General features: G+C 51.7%; 3 protein-coding genes across 3 annotated transcripts; 1 reads left to right on the top strand and 2 right to left on the bottom strand.

The window, feature by feature from the left end:
* Positions 1-1,045: 1,045 nt before the first annotated feature.
* N7457_007887 (MDR/zinc-dependent alcohol dehydrogenase-like family protein) lies at positions 1,046-3,288 on the bottom strand (the record flags this gene model as incomplete). Its single annotated transcript, XM_057178930.1, has 4 exons — positions 1,046-1,207; positions 1,273-1,641; positions 2,164-2,421; positions 2,479-3,288. The coding sequence occupies 4 exons, from the start codon at positions 3,286-3,288 to the stop codon at positions 1,046-1,048; spliced, it is 1,599 nt and encodes a 532-aa protein (XP_057027316.1).
* Positions 3,289-4,334: 1,046 nt separating this feature from the next.
* Positions 4,335-5,423, bottom strand: N7457_007886 (uncharacterized protein; the record flags this gene model as incomplete). Its single annotated transcript, XM_057178929.1, has 1 exon — positions 4,335-5,423. The coding sequence occupies one exon, from the start codon at positions 5,421-5,423 to the stop codon at positions 4,335-4,337; it is 1,089 nt and encodes a 362-aa protein (XP_057027315.1).
* Positions 5,424-7,004: 1,581 nt separating this feature from the next.
* N7457_007885 (GYF domain-containing protein) lies at positions 7,005-11,763 on the top strand (the record flags this gene model as incomplete). Its single annotated transcript, XM_057178928.1, has 4 exons — positions 7,005-7,099; positions 7,240-7,666; positions 7,725-11,391; positions 11,447-11,763. 4 exons carry the CDS (start codon positions 7,005-7,007, stop codon positions 11,761-11,763), a joined length of 4,506 nt encoding a protein of 1,501 aa, XP_057027314.1.
* Positions 11,764-13,348: the final 1,585 nt, after the last annotated feature.

Raw genomic sequence — 13,348 nt, 5'->3', positions numbered from 1 at the left:
TTACAAATGCCCTATAGAGGCAAATCCAAAAAGGCACAGTAGCAGTGCGACCGAAAGCACACTACCAGCCTAGTCCCACATAGTCACAGTCGCAGTAAAAGCCAACGCCCCATTAAAAGCCCATAATTTAGGCCTCTCGGAACACCCAAGTCGGGGTGAACCAAGGTTTGGTAGACCCTGAAGCCCGTTAACCAACTATCCGCCAAGTCGAGCCGTCAAAAGCAAGTGGCGCAAGTGTAAACCGTTTTAACATGGCAAATGGAAAGTGCGATTGTTGCCGAGCGAAAACGTGGTGTGCATACGGAGCAGGGACTGCGATTTGACGTTAACGTTAACTCTCACTGGATGGAGCATTTGGTGATAATTGTGTGTTGCTGGTTATCTTTGGATGTCGTTAGGCCACCATTTGACTATTTAGTCGATCAAAGGGGCTCTGCTGGTCTAGCGCTTAGCCCGTTACGGAGTAGAGATTGTTGAGACGGGCTGTCCCAGCCGCACACGGCTAGGGCGGGCTGGGGTTGATACGCAGTATTTGCCAATGATATGAGATTGTGCCGAGATGGATGGTGGGATATGATGATTTGTGCCGCTAAATACTAGCTCCATTGGCTACTTTCACAAGGTCCTAATGCAACCGTAGTAATCCTTCGACTAATGGGTGACATGCAAGCCGTCGATCATGATACCTATGATCTTAGTTTAGTGATCATCTACCAGCTCAATCGATTAGGGCTGTGTCTGGAACCTATGATATGCATCAAGGGCATAGACCCAAAAAGCATTGCATTCTAATTTGCCAGAAGTAAGGATAGGGCTGATGCCAATGTGTAAGCTGAGATGAGACTTCGTGACCATAGCCGTACACGGCAGACCGGAATGTTGAGCAGTGACCCGCGGACTCTTAGAAAGAGAACCTGCATCAAGAACAAAGTACTGGTGTACCCACCAAACAACCCATTGGGAATATTCTATCTCCACGACCAGCGCGAGAAGGAAGTTATATCGGGAAGGGATGAACAGAGTGATGAGATGATCTTTTTATCCCCTAGAAAATGGAGGCGCTCTCTTGGACGCTGCGGTTATAGCAGATGGGGAACAACTTGGACCAGAACCCATATAGTTCTGGTCTGTTGTCCTTCTCCTCGATCAGCCATTTGGCGAATGCGAACTCTGTCATATACGGGTTCGGGCTTCGGTAGGGAGCGATCTAATCCATGTTAACGGGTCTTAACCAAAATACATTGGACTAAGATGAACACAGCGGCGACTTACTTCTGGATATCGCTGCAGAGCCTGGTGATACTTTTCCGATAGACCGAGCTTGCGAAGAGTGTGCATACGGATACCTTTTGCCACAGTGCTATACGCATGGGTGAGTTGTTCACGCTCAGCAAACGAGGGCTGTCCGATCACGATGCCGCCAGGTAGCTTCTGATACTGGTTGGCGTGTGCAACCTCGATGAGACGGGTAAGCATGTCGGCTTCCCAGTTCTCAAAAAGAGGATGGCGGAATTCCTTGACATGTCGCTGGAGCAGCCACAGTTCACGCTTCAAGCGGACGGTATTGGCTTGCAACTTTGCCAGTCTTCGTTCAATGTGTTTGTTCAGAGATTGCAGAGCATAGTGAGTGGCATCAAAGGACTACATTGATAGTTAGCGCCGAGAGGACGTCCGATAGCATCAACGTTTCATTCTGTGGCGATACCTGGAAGCTGTCTTCATTCCACGTCTCGTCTAGGATAGGGCGGGTGTCCGACACATGAAACATATGGTCATGACCGCATGGAACGGAGCGAGAGACTCGTCGAGCGGATATATGATCTTTTTTCGAATTCATGACGGAGGTTGAGTCGAAAATGAATGGACGGATGGTTATACAATGAGCGAATTCGAGTTTCGATTACTCGATCGGATGTGAGATAACAGAAGATGGGAAGTGAAATTGACGAGAGCATGTTGAGACCGTTTGAATGCAACCTCAGATGATCCAATCTTGTGGTGTTATGTTGGGAAGGTACGAATAACCTCGTGGTTGCTGTTCAGTCTATCTCATTTGATGTCGTATATGTGTATAGATAAGGATATAGGCATCATGATTTCATGGGAATCGTAGCAAGGATATGTTCAAAGCTTACTGCCCGTGGACTTGCCAAACTCAATCACCAATTTACCAAACTGTGTGCCATTCTTCATCTCCTCAAACAACCCGTCGATCGCAGACAAATCGTCCAGTTCGGTCTGCAGCACTCGCGACACCACGGGGTGAATCTTCTTAGCATTGACGAATGCAATCATCTCATTGAATTCCTTGCGGGAGCCCATGGTGGAACCGCGGACCTCGATATTCTTAAGGACAGCCGGCATTGTGAATGGCATCTTAGGCGACACAGTCATACCATAGACAGAGAGAATACCGCCATTCTATGGAAGTAAGTACTTGAATCCGCATTCAATGATACGTCTTGTTGTGGCACTCACCTTCAGCAACTTGATGGATTTCTCAACAGAATCACCACCGGCACCATCGATAATAGCATCAAACTTTGTCTTCCCGCTCGGGAGCATTTTCAACAATTTCGTTTCCCAGCCTTCTTCTTTATAATTGACACCACCAGCCGCACCAAGCTCAACAGCCTGTCGAATCTTCTCCTGGCTTGAGCTCGTCACGAAGACATGCGCACCTCGGGCAACAGCAAAGCGCAGCACCATCAAAGCCACACCGCCACCAATTCCGGTGACCAAGATAGCAGCGCCGTTGCCAGAGTTCCTTTCACCGGCTTTGGTAACCAGAGCTCTCCAGCCGGTCAAGCCCGTCAGGGGTAGAGCCGCCGCCTCAGCATTCGAGAGGTGCTCAGGGGCCTCTTCAACCTCCAAGTAATCGATGGTGATATACTCCTGCAACGTCCCCTTATTCAAGAACTTTGTGCCTCCCAAAATCTTGTATCCACCCACCGCCTCCGGTCCATCGGGGGAATCCTTCCAACCATGACCAGGGTTCAAGATCACTCGCTTGCCGTGCCATTTGTCTGGGGTGGGCACGTTAGGCCCAGTTCCGACCACAATTCCCACTCCATCTGCTAGCAGGGGCACATCGAAGGTCACGCCGGGGTAGAGGTGTTGACGGAGGAAAAGGTCGCGGTGGTTGAGTGCTGCGGCAGTCAATTTCACCAGTAGCTCACTCCCTTGCGGGGAAGGCATAGGCTGGGTGCGTAGGGACAGCGGGTAATAGACTTGGCCTGGCTTGCCAGGTTTGCCATCAATTGGGTCTATGAAAATTGCTTTAGACATCTTTTTTTAATACTTCAGATAAAGAGGTTTTGTCGAAATCGATTGAGCTCAATGAGTTCAACCCGGACAATCTCGTGCGGGGAGAGGAGCCGCTTATCAATCCCGGGGCCCCGGGACCGAGGTCTCTTGATTACGCGACTGTGTGGCCGAATCCCCGAAACCACATGCACTCAAGGATATTTACTATGGATGAAAGCTGTGGTTCTATCCTTCCGTTGAGTAAATATTGAGCCTGTATGTTTCTCGGTTTACCGTTGGATGAGGAGAGAGGGTTTGGAATCTTTTGAATGTGTCGTCGGCTATCTAGTTCTCCATCTTCCATAAATATAGCTCCGAGCGACACACCAACAACTCTCGAACAAAAGATAAACAGGTGCTGGGCTATCAATATCATGGAACTAATTCAAACTATGATTTCAGCGGGAGAATAAATTGCTCTCACTTATGGGATCCTACCCACGGCACTAAGCTGCCTCATTGCTAGGCTTTTCTCTACCTAGTTGAGCTCAGCGCCTACTTATGACCCCAGGAATAGTAGTCCCGTTCTCCTACATTTAACTTCATCGGGGGTGGCAGAAAGTAAACATAAGACCTCTTTTATCAATCTCTCGAAGGGGAGTGAGTTCCGATAGTGATATATACAAGTGTGACGTGCATCTCAAGTGCCTACAGTAACAACCCATACCTGCCCAGTATAGCTGGATTGTTATTAATATTCCATAAATACAATCTGCATCTGGTTATCCCATGAATAGAGACAACAGGGCTGAAAAGACCACAACAAGACCACAAAGCAGGTACTATACGTATGCTAAAAAAAACATCATCAAACTTGCATCTATATCTTATCAGGCTATTTTATCCCATTGTGGTAGTTTGGAGTCATAACAAAGGAAAATTTTGAGCTTTTCTAGACATTTAAGCAAAATCGAAAGTTTAGTACAACACATCAGAAACAAGAGCGAAGCATCAATAGGAAACTAACACAGATAACCTGTCTTTTCTAGAATGAAAAAGAAAAAGCAAGTCACAGAAGCAGACAACGTTCACTTCCTTCCGCATACCCAACCAATACCGCACTCAAACTTCGGACGACAACGGTGATAATAAACACAGTTTGACTCATTTGACTCATCATCCGTTCTGAGATGACCACTCGTTGCTTGGATCGAGGCATCGGCATCAGATACAGTGTCATCATCATAAGTAGTGTAGTATCCAGAGTCATCGGCATAATACCCATCCATGTGGCAGTTGCAATGCAGACTATCGGGCCTCAGAGATCCAGGCTTAGAGGCAGACACAGGTCTCAAGGGAGGCGCTTGCTTGGCCGGAGATGGGGAACGTCTGCAGGTGCATTCTGGCTGAACAGTTTCAGCCCGGCGGCTGCGCCGGGGCTTTTCATTCGGCCGGGCTTCACCAATCTCGGGAGAGCGTGCCGGTATTGGCATCGACCTCACCCTTGAGACATGAGCAGACCTTAACGCTTGGCAAGTCTCTGGGTGGGTTTCGCAATAAGATGCCTTGCGACATTGGTGGTGAGGGGTACCCGTCGAGGCTGGGCGTGGTGCTGCCATGGCTGATGCACGCGGAGAAGTGAATCTGGGATTTGATACAGCAGGTATGTTGGGAGATGCATGGGCTTCGCATTGACACTGCTCCACCCGTGGAGAGTGTTCTGGCTCCCGTTTTGAAGTGGGATGACCACTGCGGCGCTTTCTGATCGGCTCTTGATCCGAAAAGTGGCCGCTGTTTACCGTGGTGGGACGTGTGTCGGTGAAATAACGCTCGCTTTTCCACCGATGACAGCTGCCATGGCATTGTGTGGTAGATTCCGAGTCGGAATATTCACTGCTGCTTGGTGTGAATGGGCGTGTCTCGTTTGGGTGAAGCTGACACTGCTGGTTACAGGAGCAATGTGCTTTCTCCGCATGTGAAGAGGGCTCGGGATCCCGTTTGATAGCGTGGCATCCACCGCAACAGGTCTTGGCTGGGTCATAGCCAGAGAATTCACTGTTGCTTGGCGAAGGAGAGCGTGTTGCATTGGAATGAATCTCACAGTGAGGGCAGGAACAACGTGCCTTTTCTGGAGTGGGAGATGGAGACGGGCATCGACTATGGGCGCAAGTTTCCATTTCGGGCCCATAGCGTACCAGTCTGATTTGGCCCCTTCCCGGATGTTTTTTGTCCATCGGCTCGCCAGCAAAGTACCATCCAAATTGTGTATCTTTGGGTTTGGACCGTCCGGTGAATCGGGACCGCCTCATTCTCTTTGAACAGATGTCACGAGCTCTTGGATATTTGGAAAAATGACAAAGAGATGACTTTTGTGGTGCAATGTCACTTAAAGTTCATAGAAACCCAAGTACCTAGACTGTCTTGAAGCGAAAGAGCGCAAAGAGGAAATTGCCGGAGAGAAGTAGGCGACTTTTATAGAGTCTTGATGATCTCTATGAAGCTGTGACACTGAGCCGCCCATCATGATAATTTGGACCGAGACATTCATTGTGTTATTTTGTGGTGTCTCTGCGTTACTGAAACCAGTCAAAGGCCAGGGGAAAAACGCATTGTAGTCGGTATAGAAATGAAGTATCTGTAGAGCAAACATTGGGGGTTAGGTAGTATGCAGAGGCTTAGAGCTCTACAAAGAATGAGACAATGTTCTAGCCCTATTGACAGGCACAGCCGATAATGGGATTCTTAAATCAACCGGACTCTAGGCCAAATCTCAAGACATCAAAAACGTTGAATGTTTTGGAGCTAGGGGATGTTTGCCTAGCATTGCAGAGGTTGGGTAGAAAGGGATAGTATTGGATGCACTGCAACACCCCCTCTCTTGCATTTGTGGAACTTTTAGACGGTCTTTGTATTGTGAAAGAGACTTAAGAAGCCGGTAGCAATCCAATCACACATAGTGCTCGTTCGGTGAATTGGTTGAAAGCAGCTGACCTCCCAATCATAGGGGGAGCGTGGTGGTAGTGGGGATACATGTCTATCTTCGTTACTTCCACTCCATTCTGTTTGCGTCAAGCCGCCCAAGTCCTGCATACGTAGGTCCTATCTATAGCTTTTTAGGCTTTGAAGGATGGGAAAGTCAGATTCAGGCTCAAAGATTCTTCCAATTTATTGAAGCCTCTGTTCTTGTCTTTGTAGGTTCATATACAAAGTGTCTTAATTTGGTTCTCGATTGGCTTGGAGTTGGGTAGAGTCTGAGCCAAAGAGGTAGCACGTTCAATTGGGCGAGCGTGAAGACACAGTGTTGTGCGTGTATCCAGTACCCAGCTCTTGGCGGTATGTAAGTTTGGTTATTGCAATACACAGCGCTGGAGCGGCTCCAGGCCGCAAATCACGCGATTATCAGAAATCTGGTACCTGGTATTTACGAGCAAGGCACGCGTATTGCCACGGCGCCGCTTAATCATTTTTGCTCCAGGAAACTTCCCAAGCGAAATCGAAACTCGATCTCTCTCTTCTCGACCTTGTTAGTCTGGCGCTCGCATATCTGCATTACCTCTCTTACAGCTCTCCACTTTATCGATTGACTAGCTTCTAGCTGTCAGCCTCCAACTCTACCCAATTTTCCATCGTGTCCTGCGACCTACCCGTTCGCATCACACATTCTCTTGCAAGCCCGCCACAGGTTTCGCGACATACTATCTTTGAATCGGTTATTACGTGGGGGATCAACATCCGACCATAATAGCCTCTCTACCACAATGCCTACACCACTTCCATCGAGTTTCGCTTCGGCCGCTGCCGGCAACACCCAGGACCCCAGCCGGAGAGGGGATGGTTCGACTGGCGGAGAATGGTACGCAAACACTGTCCCGTATACCCAGCGCCCTCCGTCAGCTGCTACTCGATAGCATCGGCTCAATATCATTGCGAGCTATTGAGATCATCCATGTTTTGAGCTCCAGATCTCCGACGCTAACGTTCGATGCCCACTAGGTCCCGAACCCGCATGAACGGAGCTACGCAGACCTTCCGTCGTCCTTCTGTTGCTACCAACCCTTCCCACCACCGGGACAGTAGCCAGCCTGTATCTGCCTCGACACCGACGGCCGGCGGCGCGTACATCCCTCCACACATGAGCTCAAGTACTTCTAGCATTGCACGGAATGGGGACGCCCGGTACTCCAAGGATGAACTCCTAGAGCTGTATAAATCGCAGCGGGAGGATGGATCTTTGAGTAAGAACGTGGGGGAATATTTTGTGGCCGACTGGGATCCCCACACAGTGTCTGCTCCTGTGAATGGAGCGTGGGGGAAGCGGGATGACCACAAGAACAACTCCGCGGGGCCCGAGGTTTGCTGGGATCACGGTGGCCAGGTGGAACCTCTCGGGATCACGGGTATGACGGAGAACGAGCGAGAGGTCGGTGTTGTATCATATTGTTGGTCTGCGTGAATACTCTTGCTAAAAACCTTAACAGATGTTCGCCGCCTCGGTCAATTCCCCTCTGAAGCCCCCGCCCACCAACGCCGCAAAGGAAAATGTCATTCCAGGAACCGGAGGTCGCAAGTCTTCCATCTCTTATCCTCAGGGCCATATCAATAACTATACCACCTCCTCCCCCACCGCCGGCCGCCCGGGTCCTCGACGCCGGGAAACGGGTGACTCGATGGGCAATCCTATGTCGCCTACCGGTTCCAATTCCCGATTCTTCCGCGACGAGGGCAACACCTCTACTCCCCCACCGGCACTGTTGCGTCGCAAAACTGATTTCCGCGACCCGAATCCCCGAGTGGATGAGAAGCCCAAGGATAGCAGGGATGATCCTGCGTCTCCCTTCGGCTCTCTCAAGCGCAGCACCACCAATCCCATCAATACGGGTGTTAGTGGACCAAGCTCCCCTTGGGGCTCGGCTTCGCATAATGCTAATTTCTCCCCGATGGGCGCCTTTGGAGCTTTCTCCCTGGGCTCCGGTTCCGGCACACCTACGGCCGAAAAGAAACCGGGTTATGGAAGTCTTCGGGGCGAAAGCAGATTTAAGGGTTTGCTATCCAAGGATAGCTCCGAAGATATTGCTGGCTCCGCTAAGGAAAAGCCCATGAGCAACCTTGAACGCCTTGCTGAAAATGATAGCGATGGGCGCTCACAGTCGCCCTGGGGGGATGCTGTCAAAACTCGTGTCAACCGAAGTGAAACCAATCCATTTGACGAGCCTCGCAGTGGCAGTGCCGCTCTTGGTGGGTCTCAGGATGTTGAAGGTCCTGCTCAGTCTGACCTCGGATTTGGCGCATTCGGCATGACCTCCAGCATTCCTGGCTTCCGCGAGTTGATGCAAAGCCAGGAGAACTCGCGGCACCCAACCCCCAGCCTTCTCCAGGGCCATGAACCGACCAGCCCGACCAATACCAATCCCTACCAGAGCCCGCATGGCGATCGTCACGGTGATCGCGCAGAACCCGAGGATGTTGATACTGATGGATCGGATATCCAGCAGGCCCAGCATCCTGGACTCAGCGGACTTCGGGATTCCTCCAACCCCTTTGGCTCGATGAGACGGGTCGGCTCAGGAATGGATCTCCCAGCAGTGGACCGCAGCCAGAATTCTAGTGTGAATGCCAACCGCACTTTCTCTGGTCTCGGTGGATTGGGTGGTCTGTCTTCCCTGGGTGGAGCCTCGACTTGGTCATCTGGAGCTGCCGTCGGCACGCCCACTCGTGAGCGATCTGCCTTTGGTGGTGGCTTCGGTGATCCCATTTTTGGCTCTATGGGCGATCTTCAGTCTCCAAGCCTGTCAACTCTCGGTGGTGGCGGTCTCTTCAGTCCCCACACCGGTATGACCGGCACCGGAAGCATCGGTCGCTCCAGCAAGTTGGGTGCTCTGTTCTCTTCCATGCAGGACGAGCAGGGCAGGCCCGACTCTGTGGGCTTGGATGGACTCGACCCTTCGCAAACTGATAAGGCGGGCCAGGCGAGCCACCCAGGTTCAACCCCTGCTTCTCAAACGCCCGTTTCGGCCGTTGGCTCTATTCCTAACCTGGGTGGCCATGATATTCCTACCAGTCAGACTCCTGGCTCGGCCATCCCTGCCTCTCAGCAGCGCACCATGGTTATGCCGGATAGGATGCGTTGGATCTACCGGGATCCTCAAGGCAACATCCAGGGCCCATGGACTGGGCTCGAGATGCATGATTGGTTCAAGGCCGGCTTCTTCAGCCCCGACTTGCAGATCAAGAAGCTCGAGGACACCGAATTCGAGCCACTGGCGCAGCTAGTGAGACGCATTGGGAACTCCCGCGAGCCATTCCTTGTGCCCCAGATTGGCCTTCCCCATGGCCCGGAACCCACTGTTGCCCAGTGGACCAACACTACCGCCGGCTCTGCTCAGCCTCCATTCCCAGGCAGCTTCCCGAGCTTCGGCACCACCTTGACCGCCGAACAGCAAAATGCGCTTGAGCGACGCAAGCAGGAAGAACAGTACCTGATGGCTCGCCAGAAGGAGCATCTTGCTCAACAGCAGGCTATCATGAAGCAGATGGCTCCTCCTGGTGCTCCCTCCTCTTCGATGAACCCCCCTCTGCAGCACCAATCCAGCGCTCACAGCCTTCAGAGCCAGCCCAGCTTCTCCAGCATCACCTCCCCTGTTGGCTACCAGCCATCTCCCATCCAAGCTCCCATGCAGCAGCAATCCCAGGGTGTTCCCGGCTTCTTCGATGGCGTTGCACCAAGACAGGGTGGCTTGTCCAACGTGGGACCCGGAATGCTAGGAACCGATTTCGGCAGCCAGGATCAGCTCCCTGCACTACTTGATCGCCTGAATGTCGGCCGCCAGGATCCATTTGCCTTTGGCAGTGCTGGTTCCTTCGCTGGTCGCCAGCCTGACAACTTCTTGCAGTCCCAGCAAGTTACCCAAATGCTTCAGGATCGTGCTCAGCTTCAGCAAGAGCAGGAAGACTTCGACAAGGCTCATGAGGATGATCCCTTCGACCAGCACGCCCGCGAAGAACGTCTTCGTCAGTTCCATGCCCTTCGGGCTCAGGAAGGCGAGTTGGGTATGCGCACCGCTGAAGGACTGCCTACTCACCCTGTCGCTGCATCCCAGCAACTCGAAGCAGAGGTTGCTGCCGAGATGGAGGAAGCAGCTCAGCAGCTGACGGACTCCGTCACGGGCGCCGAACCTCTTACTCTGTCCCAGCAAGTTCACAAGGCCGCTTCTGCTCAGCGCCAGCAGCAGGAACACGAGAACACCCATGGCCCCACTGAGTCGGTCTGGGGCAACAAGGTTGACAGCGCTATGCCTCAGCCCTTCCCTCCCCCCCCCTCCGCCTCGCCTCTGCCGGCACCTACTGCCCAGCGTAACCGCCAAAACGTCGCCGAGTCCCTTGCTACTGGATCCCGCTCCCAGACTCAGACTCCTGTTGACGCCGCCCCCACCTCCGTTGCGCCCTGGGCCAAGGAGGCCAATGACCTGCCTAAGGGTCCTTCTCTCAAGGAAATCCAAGAAGCCGAGGCTCGTACCGCTGCCCAGCGTGAAGAAGTTGCCGCTGCTGCCCGCCGTGCTCAGTTCCTTGCCGAACAAGAGCGTCTCAGCCAAGCGCAGGCGCAGGCCGCTCCCGGTCTTCCCTCGTCGGCCAACTGGGCCAGCGCTGGATCTCCGGCTACCCCTGCCTCGGCTGGTTCCCCTTGGGCCAACAAGTCCCAACCCGCACCTGTCGCCACTACCGCTAAGAAGACCCTCGCTCAAATCCAGAAGGAGGAAGAGGCCCGCAAGAACCGCGCGGCGGCTGCTGCCGCTGCCGCCATGGCTGCGACCCCCAGCCCTCCTGTTCCCTCCTCTGCCGGCAAGCGCTATGCTGATCTCGCCAGCAAGGGTCCTGCACCCGTCAGCCCCGCTGGTCAGACCTCTTCCAGTGCCTGGACTACTGTCGGTGCCAGCGGCAAGGTCAAGGGTGTGCCCACTGCTCCCCTCGGACCTCGTGCTACCACCGGGACTGTCCCGATCTCTCCTGTCATTGCTAAGCCTCGCCCTGCTACCACTACTCGTACTGTGACAAGCAGCACCCCCCAGTCCAACCCCAACCAGGCCATGGAGGAGTTCACCAAGTGGGCTACTTTGGCCCTGAGCAAGGGGTTGAACAGCAGCATCAATGGTAAGCTTCTATCTATTCGTCTCCCAGTAGTTTCATACTAACGTCCTACCTCTAGTCGACGACTTTGTCCAGCAATTGCTCTTCCTGCCCGCCGAGGCCGAGATCATCTCCGATTCCGTCTACGCCAACTCCCAGACCCTGGATGGCCGCCGCTTCTCCGAGGAATTCATCCGCCGCCGTAAGCTGGCCGACAAGGGCATTGTTGATCCCGTCTCTCCCAGTGCTTTCGGTGAGCAGAAGAGCGGCGGTGGTTGGAGCGAAGTTGCCAAGAAGGGCTCTGCTGCCACCATTGCGGCTGCTGCCCAGCGCGAGGAAGAGGCTGCCACCTCCGCGTTCAAGGTTGTCGCTCCCCGCAAGAAGGGCAAGCGCTAATGGTGTGCATGAACATCTCTTGGTTGTTCTTTTGGCTATTTGAGCCCGGATCTGTTGTTTCTACTGTGAAATACGTGTCATGTTCGTTGGCGAGTCTATGTACCAACATTACTATCATACTTGTAGCAGCATGGATAATGATTCTGATTTGCTCAACCCTTCTTTTTATTCCACGTGGAATCAGTTAAAGAAACGCTATATCCCACTTGCACCTTTTTGTTCTTCGCTCATTGAATCGACACGCCTGTTTGTACTCGCTTGTCTTCGCCATCCGCCGATCAATGGATGTTGAGTCTCGTTCGCATGTTAATATTCTACGATGTAGCTTCCACTCAGCCTCGTACAGAGCCGGAATAAGTAAGAGCTGATGCATTTCCATAATCATTGAAAGCTAATATGATTGATTATAAGTACTTCTCGATATGATACTCGTGTGTGAGAAGGTCTTACCCAGTGCTGCGAATGTGTGGCCTAAGGCCCCCACCGAACGTAAAACGAACTAAGCCTATTTCGGTCGATCCGAAGTATAAAGAAAACACGGAGCAGCGTTTAGGAGCGTCTTCGCTTGTCCTTTCAAACAATCTCACCCAGTTTCCATTCATCTAAAGTCACCAAATTGATTTATCTAAGCATCCTCTCTGCAACTCTGTTGACGATCAGAAAGCGTTCTGTGCCCGAAATGAGACCTCTACACCTTCAGCTTGAAGATCGCCATCGCGATATAGAGGAGATCCGTGAATCTCTTTGGAACGCGGGCGAAGTTCTCACCTATCAGAAAGTGTAACATCTCAGTATTGACATCCCTCAATACCGGTGTGACATCTGGTGTGGTGACTCCTTGCTTTCTCTCACGCGTGTCATTCCCTAGTTGTCGTGATATGAGTGGCAATCTCAAGGACTATATGCTGGACGAGGGGCAGCACCGGACCAAATATGGAGAATATGACATACTATCGAGATTCTTCACGACAGCCCTAACATTAAAGTATTCAGTATACTCTAGTGGGACGAGTGATGATTTACATGTCCGCAGTATCACTTCAGAGTAAGTCAATTTATATACTAAGCTCTGGACTGCTATCTACGTATAGATGTACTATATCAATTTACGCTCCCTTTTTTTATTTTTGGTATTAATCAACGTCTTTTTTTGCTCTCTCGCTTTTCAGCCCACACAAAGGATTTGCGGTGATCAACTGCTCCTGATGGCAATCGGGTCATTAAAGGGAAGAACGAACGGGAATTCCTACCCACATGTAGATATAAATATATAGTTCGAAGCTGCTACCTGGGTCTACTGTTGTTTAAAATGCGTTGCGATGGTCATTGACTGGGAAGAGCGATGTCGCATAAACTGCCTAAGTCAAGTCCAACACGCCATGTATTTCTTCGAACTTCCTTGCATTTTCAGACAAGAAAAGAGATAACAAACAATCGCACGTCATGTGCTAGTTGAAAAGCAAGCCAACTGCAGATGCAGTGATTGCTTCTGGAATGATGCAGTCCAGATGGACATTGCACGACGCAATACATCTGTATTGACTAAAAGAATAAGCACGGTACGATGAATCACTTTGGAAATCGA

This window comes from Penicillium paradoxum (genome assembly GCF_028828445.1).
Source record: "Penicillium paradoxum strain IBT 22861 chromosome Unknown utg000007l_segment0_segment0, whole genome shotgun sequence".
Taxonomy (NCBI): Eukaryota; Fungi; Ascomycota; class Eurotiomycetes; order Eurotiales; family Aspergillaceae; genus Penicillium; species Penicillium paradoxum.
This window is presented reverse-complemented; position numbering and strand designations above follow the sequence as displayed.